The sequence below is a fragment of the Pogoniulus pusillus genome, chromosome 6 (genome assembly GCF_015220805.1).
Source record: "Pogoniulus pusillus isolate bPogPus1 chromosome 6, bPogPus1.pri, whole genome shotgun sequence".
NCBI classification, from domain to species: domain Eukaryota; kingdom Metazoa; phylum Chordata; class Aves; order Piciformes; family Lybiidae; genus Pogoniulus; species Pogoniulus pusillus.
The window spans coordinates 25358866-25371400 of record NC_087269.1 but is presented as its reverse complement, the minus strand read 5'-3'; the positions used below and the strand labels follow the sequence as shown (position 1 = coordinate 25371400).

The following is a 12535-nucleotide window of genomic DNA, read 5'->3' as shown; positions in this document are numbered from 1 at the left end:
CTAAGTGCCTCATCCAGTCTTTTCTTGAACACCTCCAGGGGCGATGACTCCACCACCTCCCTGGGCAGCCCATTCCAATGGGAAATCACTTTCTCTATGAATAACTTCCTCCTCACATCCAGCCTAGACCTGCCCTGGCACAACTTGAGACTGTGTCCCCTTGTTCTATTGCTGGTTGCCTGGGAGAAGAGGCCACCCCCCACCTGGCTACAATGTCCTTTCACGTAGTTGAATGTTGCCATGGATGGCTGTGTACTGTTCAGGAAGGATAGACCAGCAAGTTTGGAGGTCTTTTCCAACCTGATTGATTCTATGATTCAGAGGAAATGTTCCCTCATGGCCAAGAAGGACAATGGAATCCTGGAGTACATTAAGAAGATCATGACCAGCAAATTGAGGGAGGTTCTCTTCCCGCTCTACTCTGCCCTAGTGTGGCCACTTCAGGAGTCCTGGGTCCAGCTCTGTGCTCCCCACTTCAAGAGACACTGGGAAAGACTGGAGAGAGTCTAGGGAGGGTGCAAAGGTGCCGAAGGGCCTGGACTTCTCTGCAAGAAGGAAAGGCAGAGAGCCCTGGGGCTGTTTCACCTGGAGATAAGTAGCCCCAGAGGGGATCTTCTCCATGCTTAGCAAGAGCTAAAGTGTGGAGATCAGAAAGCTGGGGCCAGTCTCCTGTCAGTGATGCTCAGGGACAGGACAAGGGGCAATGGGCACAAACTGGAATCCAGGAGGTTCATCTGCACAGGAGGAGAAATTTGTTTGGTGTGAGGGTGTTGGAGGCCTGGAGCAGGCTGCTCAGAGAGGTTTTGGAGTCTCCTTCTCTGGAGAGATTCCAAACTCACATTGTGATCCTGGGCAAGCTGCTCTGGGTACCCTGCTTTAGCAGCAGGGTTGGGCTAGATGCTAGGTCCCTTCCCAGCCTGGAATTCTGGGACTATTCATAGGAATTCAGAATGCCTCTTTGAAAATCTTCATCACTGCAATAAAAAGGTAGTCCAGAAGTGCTTTTAAAATTAGCAGGAGCAAACTAAGGATGATTAGAAGGAGACCATTTGTGAGGGATGATGCAAAATGAATAATCTGTATTAATTTTGCTATCCAGGTGATGACTGTTTATTAACATTAAAACTCCACAGAAAACTTATGCACAGGTTCAAAAATCCACAGGTTGGAAATTTATCCAGGCAGGGCACAGGCAAAATCTGAGCACTTATTTCTTAAAGTGGCAAAGGCAAATATTACACTGGAAGAGGCTTTTAAGTGTTGGCTCACAAAGTATAACTCAGGCAGTACCCAATGCACCTGGAACTCTGTCTTGTTGGCTGCTGAGACTTGATTCTTCCCAGGCTTCTGGGGAAAGGAGGCAGACACTCTCTGACCTTGTCTCCTGGCTGCTCTGGATGATCTGTGTATCTCCAGCACTTCTAGTCTAGCAGGAGACATTCAGGTGCAGGCAGGATGCCTTGCCATGGGCAGCCTCAGCACGATGCTGGCAATGCAGGCATTTGGAGCCTGTTCCTGGTAAGCTCTCCAGGCAAATTGAGGATGCAAAGTGAGGCAGCAGCAGCCCTGTGCTACCTGCTTATCCCTTTTGTCAATATCCATCCCAAGACTAATGAGGCATTGGACATAGATTAGCCACTCAGAATGGCACTTTGCCAGGCTTCACCATATTAGGTGAGGCCAGGGCTTTTGGCCTCCCCTCCCACAGTTGCCTCCCCCCAGCACAGGAGGAGCAGGGGAGCAGGGGAACATATCTGGGCAAGCCAACATGGATAAGCACGTGTTTGCCCCATCAAGCCTACCACCACACCATTATGTCCACATTCCAAACATGCAGATATTGGATATGTTTTATTTCCACATCCCTAAAAATAGAGCTTGCCTGGGAGTCATTTTGCCATGAGATACCAGCAGCTCCCTGCTGTGTGATATATCTGCACAGATCCATGGAGATGGTGAATAATTGATCACTCCTCTGAGGAAATATCATTGCTCTTTTCTTTCCTTTTTTAATTCTTCATTGTTTGGGAGGGGATTTCAGGTCTTGTCAGGTGGCAGTTAATGTTTATGGAGTTCTCTTTTGCTTCCCATGAGCTGGACAATCAGGAGGACAAAATATCTTTGGTGACTTTGGCAGTCTAAGGAGTAGTTTGGGCTTTAATTCCTTCATAGCCTACAGCTAGTAAGCTCTGGGTAAATGAGGCTGCCTGGTGCTGCTCAGCATGCCACCTGCATTGCAATTGGCCTGGCGCTGGAAGAAGGTGGGAAAACTCCAAGCTGAGACCATTTGTCACTGGAAAATGGGGTTTTAATTAACTGGATATCATCATTTCCAGCAATCTTTCTGGATTATGCACTTCTGAAAGAGACAAGCAGAGGTCTAGGCTGGATATTAGCAGGAAGTTCTTGCCAGAGAGAGAGAGATTGGCATTGGAACAGGCTACCCAGGGAAGTGATGGAGTCATTGTCCCTGGTGGTGTTGAAGCAAAGCCTGGATGAGGCACTTAGTGCCATGATCTAGTTGACTGGACAGGACTAGGTGCTAGGTTGAACTGGGTGATCTTGGAGGTCTCTTCCAACCTTGTTGATTCTATGATTCTATGTTTGATTTTGACTGGACATTGGGAAGACATTCTTTACAGTGAGGATGGAGACACTGGCACAGGTTGCCTGGGGAGGCTGTAGATGCCCCGTCTCTGAAGGTGTTCAAGGCCAGGTTTGATGGAGCTTTGAGTAACCTGGGCTAGTGGGAGATGTTGCTGCCCATGGCAAGGGGATTTGAAGCAATGATCTTGAAGGTCCCTTGCAAGCCAAACAGTTCTGTGCAGCTCTGTTGAATTACTGCACAGCTGAATCCTTTTCTGCACTAGGTCCATAGTTGATGTCCGTGCAGAAGTGGAGAGATGTTTATTGTTCAATGGGGCAGATCAGTAGATGTCTAATGAAACATAAATCAACAGCTTTTGCTTGAAGCTCTGTTGAACCTTGAGAGAGAAGTAATCCTTCTGGAGTTGCCAGGGGTGTGATGGAGCCTGGCATAGGCAGGCACTCAGCGCAGCAGATTTGTTAGCGGTGCAGGCTCCTGAGGCAGCACAATTTTATGGCTCTGTGTGTGTACAGGCATGGGACAGAGCCACCCATTGAGCATCCACAACATGAGCTAGCAATGTGCCCATGTGGCCAAGAAAGGCCATCAGCATCCTGGCCTAGGTCAGCAATGGTGTGGCCAGCAGAACCAGGGAAATGTTCTACTGGGCACTAATGAGGCCACAGCTCAAATGGTGGGTTTAGTTTTGGGCCCTCACTCCATTGAGGTGTTGGAGAGTGTCCAGAAAGGGAGAATGAAGCTGGTGGAGGGTCTGGAGAGCAGGGCTGATGAGGAGCAGCTGAGGGGACTGGGGTTATGCTCAGTGCTCTCATTGAGGTTGCTCATAGTGGGGTGCTCAAGATGAGTAGCGTAGGATCTGGGTATTGGTGCCAGCCTCTCCAGAGCTCATCAGGGCCAGGGTGGAGATACCAAAGGTACCAGTGTGGTGCTGAAGGGGAGGCTGATGGTAGACTTCATAACTCTATATAACTCTGTGAAAGAAGGTTAGAGTGATGTGGGGTTGGTCTCTTTTCCCTAGGAACAAGTGATAGAATTGGAAGAAATGGCCTCAATTTCCAGCAGGGGAGGTTTAGCTTAAGTATTAGAGGAAAATCACAGGATCACAGGATGTTAGGGGTTGGAAGGGACCAAAGGAGGTCATTGAGACCAACGCCCCTGCCAGAGCAGGACAATCCTATCTAACACAGATCACAGAGGAACACATCCAGACAGGCCTTGAAAGGCTCCACAGAAGCAGACTCCACAACCTCTCTGGGAAACCTGTGCCAGTGCTCTGTGACCCTTACAGTCAAGAAGTTCACCTTTGTGTTGAGCTGGAACCTCCTGTGCTGCAGCTTCCATCCATTGCTCCTTGTCCTATCCCAGGGAGCAGTGAGCAGAGCCTGTCCCCCACCTCCTGACAGTCCTCAGATAGTGATAAACATTTTTCAAATCCCCTCTGAGTTTTCTCTTCTCCAGACTAAGCAGCCCCAGGTCCCTCAGCCTCTCCCCATAAGCCATGCCCTCCAGTCTCCTCATCATCCTCGTAGCTCTCCACTGGACCCTCTCCAGCAGATCCCTGTCCCTCTTCAACTGGGGAGCCCAAAACTGAACACAGTATTCAAGATGAGGTCTCAGCAGGGCAGAGTAGAGGGGGAGGAGACTCTCCCTTGATCTGCTGGACACACTCTTCCTAATACACCTCAGGATCCCATTGGCTTTCTTGGCCACAAGGGCACATTGCTGTGCCATGGATGTTCTCCACCAGGACCCCCAGGTCCCTCTCCACAGGGCTGCTCCAGCAGCAGTCACCTCCCAGCCTGTACTATGCAGTTTATTCTTCCTCCCCAGGTGCAGGACTCTGCACTTGTCCTTGTTGAACCTTATCTGGTTCCTTTGTGCCCAGATCTCTATCTGTCCAGGTCTCTCTGGATGGCAGCACAGCCTGCAGCTGGATCAGCCAAGCCTCCCAGTTTGGTGTCATCAACAAACTTGCTGAGCTGACTCTGTCTGTCTGTGCCCTCATCAGTGTCCTTGGTGAAGATGTTGAACAGGATTGGTCCCAGCACTGATCCCTGAGGGACACCACTGGTCACAGCTCTCCATCTGAACCTGGCACCATTGATCACAATGCTTCAGTGAAAGAGTTCCCAAACACTGGAACAGTCTTTTCAGGGAAATGGTGGAATCCCTGCACCTGGAAGTGTTTCACAGCTGCAGAGATGTGGTGCTGAGGGACATGGGTTAGCCCCAGAGTTAGAAAATGGTTGAACTGGATGATCTGAAAGGGCTTTTCCAACCAAAATGGTTGCTAAGATTTTCATGGGAGTGAGGAATAATTAAAATACCTAAAGCAAGTGCAGTTTGCAGCTTAATGATTAGTATCTTTAATAATTAATATTTATCATCTCTTCAAAACACTACTGAGAACCTGTGAAGGGTCAGGGCTGGCCACTGGGTGAGTGCCAGAGGCTCTCTATGAATCCCTCTCCATTCCTGAAGGGAAGAGAAAGTGAAGACATGGGAAAGACTGATGGGGTGAGAAAAAAAAAACTAACCCAGCTAGGCTACAAAGAGGAGCAATGCCAATGGGAGACACAGAGACACAAGCCAACAGGGAACCCAAGCCCTGATGGCACTGATGGCACCGTTGGAACCACTGCTGCTGGGAGCAGGCACTGGGCAAGTCCCAGCCTGGGCTCAGCAGCAGATGAGGGGCACCTTCAGGATCTGAGTTCTGGAGCTGTGTTCAGGAGCACAGGGATGGGGATGGAAGGCAGAAGGGACAAAGTCCTCCTGGGACACAGGCCAGGGCAGAAGAGGCTTGAGTCTGGAGATCACTCATCTTGCTCATGAAGATGCCATCCATGGGCTGCAATCCCTTGGTGGGCAGTGCAGGCTCACCTGTCCTGGCTGCTCCTCCTGCAGGTGCCACCTTTGCCTTGCTGCCCCCTAGGGTGGGGCCCAGGCTGTGGCAGTGCCCTTGGTGTGCAGCCCAGCCCTTGGCAGTGACTCTGCCCATCAGCTTCTCCCTGCTAGAAGCAGCCCCTGGCTGTGCCAAGCTGCCCTGAGCTGCAGGAAGTGGCTCAGTGAGCAGAGCCTGGGCTGAGCAGTGAAATCCCTGCCCAGACTCAGATCTGCTGCAGTTCAATCTAGGACAGAATTTAATGTGACTCAAACCTGTGTAACTGGTAATGCTCCTTCTGCTTTGCTACTCATTTGAAAGCTGACTTCTGTGTCTCCTCTTAGCTTTTCCCCAGTAGATTCCTTCCCAAAAAAAACATTGGCAGCTTCTTGCTTACAAGCATGTCCAGGTAGCCCTGACAGCAAAGTGGAGGTTTCCAGGGAATGGGAACCATTTTCTGTAAAGGTACAAGCAGGTCTGGTGAGGAGCAGCTGAGGGAACTGGAGTTGTTTAGCCTGGAGAAGAGCAGGCTGAGGGGAGACCTTTGTCAGTCTCCAGAGCAGCCTGAAAGGAGGTTGGAGCAAGGTTAAGGGTTTGTGTCTTCTCAAGAGGTAGGAGAAGAGAAAATGGCCTCTCATTACTAAGAGGAAGATTTAGGTTGGGTATTAGCAGAAATTTCTTCCCTGAAAGGGTTCTCAAGGACAGGAACAGGCTTTCCAGGGGACTGCTTTAATCCCCATCCCTGGAGGTGTTTCAAAGCTGCAATCATTCAGGATTGGAAGGGACCACAAGGATCAGCCAGTTCCAACTCCCCTGCCATGCCCAGGGACACCCTATCCTAGAGCAGGCTGCCCACAGCCTCAGCCAGCCTGGCCTTAAACACCTCCAGCCATGGGGCCTCAACCACCTCCCTGGGCAACCCATTCCAGCCTCTCACCACTCTCATGCTCAACAACTTCCTCCTCACTTCCAGGCTCACTCTCTCCACCTCCAGCTTTGCTCCATTCCCCGCAGTCCTGTCACTCTCTGACAGCCTCAAAAGTCCCTCCCCAGCTCTTTTGTAAGCCCTCTTCAGACCCTGGAAGGCCACAAGAAGGTCACCTGGGAGCCTCCTCTTCTCCAGACTGAACAGCCCCAACTCTTTCAGTCTGTGCTCACAGCAGAGCTGCTGCAGCCCTCTCAGCATCCTCCTGGCCCTGCTCTGGACACACTCCAGCATCTCCACAGCCCTCTTGTCCCAGGGGCTCCAGAACTGGATGAAGTACTCCAGGTGGGGTCTCAGCAGAGCAGAGCAGAGGGGGAGAATCACCTCTCTGGCCCTGCTGGCTACACTTCTCCTGATGCAGCCCAGGCTCTGCTTGGCTTTCTGGGCTGCAAGTGCACACTGCTGGCTCCTGTTGAGCTTCTCATCCAGCAGCACCCCCAAGTCCCTCTCCTCAGGGCTGCTCTCCAGCCACGCACTGCCCAGCCTGCATTTGTGCTTGGGGTTGCTTTGACCCTCATGCAGGACCTTGCACTTGGTCTTGTTGACCCTCATGAGGTTGGCTTGTGCCCACCTCTGCAGCCTGTGCAGCTCCCTCTGGATGGATCCCTGCCCTCCAGCCTGGCTGCTGCACCACACAGCTTGGTGTCGTCAGCAAACTTGCTGAGGCTGCACTCAGTGCCTCTGTCCATGGCACTCACAGAGATGTAGCCCCAGCCTTGGTAGAGTTAGAGAATGCTTAGGCTAAATGATCTTAAAGGCATTTTCCAACTGAAATGCTTCTTGGATTCTGTGAAATCTCAGCTCCAGTGTTAATCAAAATGCATTCAGACAAAATGACAGATGAAGAATTTCCAAATGTAGGTTAATATAACCCCCATGTGTATTCTTCTCAGCTCAATGTGCTGCTATTCCTAACCTATTTCTTTATTCAGTGTCATCCATCCATTTATTTTTCCATGATCTGTTCAGGCTGCCAGTCTGTGAACTCCTGTAGCTGTTAAAGATTTCATAGAATCATAAAGCTTGAAAAAGACCTCTAAGATCATTCAGCCTCTAAGATCATTCAGCCTGACTTCAATGCCAGGCAAGGTCATGGAACAGGTTGTCCTGAGTGCCATCACACAGCACCTACAGGATGGCCAAGGGATCAGGCCCAGCCAGCATGGGTACAGGAAGGGCAGGTCCTGCCTCACCAACCTGAGCTCCTTTTATGATCAGGTTCCTGCCTGGTGCATGGGGGGCAGGCTGTGGATGGAGTCTGCCTGGACTGCAGCAAAGCCTTTGGCATCATCAGGAAAACAAGCTCCTGGCACAATTGTCAGCTTGTGGCTTGGTCAGATTCACTCTGGTATGGGTCAAGAACTGACTGGAAGGCTGGGCCCAGAGAGTGGTGCTGAATGGTGCCACATCCAGCTGGCAGCTGTCACTAGTGGTGTGTCCCAAGGATCAGTGCTGGGCCCAGTCCTCTTCAGTATCTTTAGTGATGATCTGGAGCAGGGGATTGAGTCCAGCATCAGTGAGTTTGCAGATGACACCAAGCTAGGAGCAGATGTGGAGCTGTTGGAGGGTAGGAAAGCCCTGCAGAGGGCCCTGAACAAGGCCAAGTACAGGGTTCTACACTTTGGCCACAACAACCCCAAGCAGCACTACAGGCTGGGGACTGAGTGGCTGAGAGCAGCCAGGCAGAGAGGGAGCTGGGGGTGCTGGTAGAGAGGAGCTGAAGAGGAGGCAGCAGTGTGCCCAGGTGGGCAGCAGAGCCAATGGCATCCTGGGCTGGCTCAGGAGCAGTGTGGGCAGCAGGACAAGGGAGGTTCTTCTGCCCCTGTGCTCAGCACTGCTCAGGCCACAGCTTGAGTGCTGTGTCCAGTTGTGGGCTCCTCAATTCAAGAGAGATGTTAAGGTGCTGGAAGGTGTCCAGAGAGGGGCAGCAAGGTTGGGGTGGGGCCTGGAGCACAGCCCTGTGAGGAGAGGCTGAGGGAGCTGGGGGTGTTTGGCCTGCAGAAGAGGAGGCTCAGGGCAGAGCTCATTGCTGTCTACAACTCCCTGCAGGGAGGCTGTATCCAGGTGGGGTTGGTCTCTGCTGCCAGGCACCCAGCAACAGAAGAAGGGGACACAGCCTCAAGCTGTGCCAGGGCAGGTCTAGGCTGGATTTTGTTAGGAAGTTCCTGCCAGAGTGAGTGATTGGCATTGGAATGGGCTGCCCAGGGAGGTGGTGGAGTGGCTGTGCCTGGAGGTGTTGAAGCCAAGCCTGGCTGGGGCACTTAGTGCCATGGTCTGGTTGATTGGACAGGGCTGGGTGCTAGGTTGGACTGGATGATCTTGGAGGTCTCTTCCAACCTGGTTGATTGTATGATTCTATGATCACCTTTCTACCCAACACCTGCATGAGCACTGGACCATATCCCCAAGTGCCACATCCATGCATTTCTTAAACACCCCCACGGACAGTGACTCCACCACCTGCCTTAGCAGCCTGTTCCAATACCTGACCACTCTTGAAGCAGTTCTTCCTAACATCCTAAGAGTTAATGTCCTCCAAATTGTTTCCCAGCCTTAATGATTTATTACAAAATGTTCTAGATAAAGTTTTCTTTCCCTCTTTTAGGTAACACAGCCAAAGTGCTGATTGAAGTGAGGGATGAAAATGACCACGTGCCTGTCTTCACCAAAAAAATGTACATTGGAGGAGTGTCTGAAGATGCCAAAATGTTTTCTTCTGTCCTTAAAGTTAAGGTAAGACCAACCATGTCTGTAAAATGCTCACTTGCAACAGGAAAATGTGTACTCCCTGGTTTGATTTGGCACAGGAGGTGATGAGGTGATGAGGTGATGAAATATGTTTCTTCTGAAGCTGTTTCAGCTTCTCATATGATAGGAGTCATTTCCACTTGGTTTGTCTTTCTAAACAAGCCTGGTGAGCACAGACTGGGTAATTCTTAGTAAATCCATGTTGGAGTAGGACCTTGAAACAGAGAATTATTAAGCATGGAAAAGGCCTTTAAAATCATTGAGTCCAACCTTCAACCCAACCCCACTATGGCCGTTAAATCATGTCCCCAAGTGCCGAGACCTTTCTTGAACTTCTCCAGGGATGGTGACTCCACCACCTTCCTGGGCAGCCTGTTCCAATCCCTGACTACTCTTGCAGCAAAGACATTCTTCCTAATGTCTATCTCTGAGTGTGATGGTTCCCATAGTGTGTGTATGACTGACGTGGTTCAGTCCAGTACCCCAGCAGTTACTGCCACCAGGTTGATTTTCAGCTTAAAAGCCAAGTTTTATTTCTAGTGAATTTTATGTGTTCATTTTTCCATTCATAATTTCATAGAACAGATTCATAGAATCAACAAGGTTGGAAGAGACCTCCAAGCTCATCCAGACCAACCTAGCACCCAGCCCTGCCCAATCAACCAGACCATGGCACTAAGTGCCCCAGCCAGGCTTGGCTTCAACACCTCCAGCCACGGCCACTCCACCACCTCCCTGGGCAGCCCATTCCAATGCCAATCACTCTCTCTGACAACAACTTCCTAACAACATCCAGCCTAGACCTGCCCTGGCACAACTTGAGACTGTGTCCCCTTCTTCTGTTGCTGGGTGCCTGGCAGCAGAGCCCAACCCCACCTGGATACAGCCTCCCTTCAGGGAGCTGCAGACAGCAATGAGCTCTGCCCTGAGCCTCCTCTTCTGCAGGCTGCACACCCCCAGCACCCTCAGCCTCTTCTCACAGGGCTGTGCTCCAGGCCCCTCCCCAGCCTTGCTGCCCTTCTCCAAACACCTTCCAGCACCCCAACATCTCTCTTCAATTCAGGAGCCCACAACTGGACACAGCACTCAAGGTGTGGCCTGAGCAGTGCTGAGCACAGGGGCAGAAGAACCTCCCTTGTCCTGCTGCCCACACTGCTCCTGGGCCAGCCCAGGATGCCACTGGCTCTCTTGCCCACCTGGGCACACTGCTGCCTCCTCTTCAGCTCCTCTCTACCAGCACCCCCAGCTCCCTCTCTGCCTGGCTGCTCTCAGCCACTCTGTGCCCAGCCTGTAGTGCTGCTTGGGGTTGTTGTGGCCAAAGTGTAGAACCCTGCACTTGGCCTTGTTCAATCTCATCCTCTTGGACTCTGCCCACCCATCCAGCCTGGCCAAATCCCTCTGCAGGCCTCTCCTACCCTCCAACAGCTCCACAGCTGCTCCTAGCTTGGTGTCATCTGCAAACTCAATGATGCTGGACTCAATCCCCTGGTCCAGATCATCAATAAAGGTATTTGGTGGAGTCTCCATCTCTGGAGACATTCAAAACAATCCTGGACGCGACCCTGTGTGACCTTCTTTAGGTAAACCTGTCTTGGCATAGAGGAGTTAGACTCCATTTTCACCAGAGGTCCTTTCCAACCTCAAGCAATCTGTGATTGTATCATGTTTGGGAAGATATTATTTCAAGGATTCCTTTCTAGTCAACATTAGTTTTTAACCTTCATTTTTTTTCCTAACTGCTTTTTGGCCACTAGCATGTTTGGGGTTTAAAGGTAAGAAGTTTTTGTTTCAGCTCAGCAAAGTAGTTTTAGCTCTGTGCATTATCACTCAATGGTGAAGGAAAATTGTTTGCCCAGAGTTGTTTTCAGTTTGGCTTTTTCTTGAGAGAGAAGAACAATTCAAGGGATGATCATATACAGAATGTAGTTGGCATCAGACATAAAAATAGCCTAAAATAAAAGCCATGATGGGCTTAGGTTGGAGGTTGGACTCAGTGATCTTAGAGGTCTTTCCCAACTGGAGCATCTCTATGATTCTTGAAAAGCTCTCTTGTCTTCTCTGACCTGCTTTGTGATGCTAGAGACAGCTTCAGCTGCCAGGACTTCCCAAGACAGCTTTTTAACTCTGCCTTCATTCTATTACCTCAGTAGACCTCTTGCATCTGTGTTTTTTTTCACCTTAAGCTTTAGTGGAAGAGCTCTAAAGTTGCTGATTCTAACTTCTGCATGAAATGGCACAAAAATGTGACCTGCTGCAAGTTTGACCTCACAATGCATTTGGAACACCAGGAATGAAATAGAGCATATCAGACCTTTTGAAAGATGTCCCTTGCTGCTTTGTTTCATGACAGTTCTTCCCAAAGGAAGCCCAGACAAGGCAGAGAAGCAGGAAATTGTTAAGTATTGTCTATTGGATAGAAGCTCCTAGATTGAATTTGTTTGCTATGTGAGCAAGCCTGGAGTGTTTGGGGCTTTTTGGTGATTAGAGGACAAAAAGAAGATTGCCAGCAGAAAAGAGGACTATCAGCAGAAGACACAAAAGAAATTCTCATTTTCTATCTCTAACCTGTCTCCGTTCCACACCTGGGACAGTATCCTCCCTGACTTTGAGGACAGGTGAAATGGAACAAGGCTGGATGCTAGGAGGAAGTTGCTGGTAGAGAGAGTGGTTGGCATTGGAATGGGCTGCCCAGGGAGGTGGTGGAATCACTGTCCCTGGAGGTGTTGAAGCAAAGCTTGGCTGGGGCACTGAGTGCCATGGTCTGGTTGATTGGACAGGGCTGGGTGATAGGTTAGAATCATAGAATCAGTCAGGGTTGGAAGGGACCACAAGGCTCAGCCAGTTCCAACCCCCCTGCCACGCCCAGGGACACCCTACCCTAGAACAGGCTGCACACAGACTCAGCCAGCCTGGCCTGAAACACCTCCAGCCATGGGGCCTCAACCACCTCCCTGGGCAACCCATTCCAGGCTCTCACCGCTCTCATGCTCAACAACTTCCTCCTCATGCCCAGTCTGAGCCCACCCATCTCCTCTTGACTGTGAATTTTCCCAGAGCAAAGCAGGGGAACTTCTCAGTATTGATTGACACCTAGAAGGCAGAAATCAAGAGCACTGACAAGACAAGAAGCACTGGGCATAAACTTCTTTATTTTGAGAGTGGCAGAGGACTGGAGCAGGCTGCCCAGGGAGGTGGTGGAGTCTTTGTCTCTGGAGACATCCATGGCTGCCTGGACATGTTCCTGTGTGATTTGCTTTAGGTGATCCTGCTATGGCAGAGGAGTTAGTCTGAGTGATCTTCAGAGGTCTCT

At 50.6% G+C, this 12535-nt stretch overlaps 1 protein-coding gene across 11 annotated transcripts in view; it reads left to right on the top strand.

The window, feature by feature from the left end:
- PCDH15 (protocadherin related 15) overlaps window positions 1-12535 on the top strand; it is a 1224756-nt gene that overhangs the window by 1148587 nt on the left and 63634 nt on the right. For all 11 annotated transcript variants that reach the window (XM_064145003.1, XM_064145009.1, XM_064145013.1 and 8 more), the window contains one exon: window positions 9083-9210. In XM_064145003.1, coding sequence (XP_064001073.1) covers window positions 9083-9210 — 128 coding nt within the window. The remainder of the gene's footprint in view (window positions 1-9082; window positions 9211-12535) is intronic.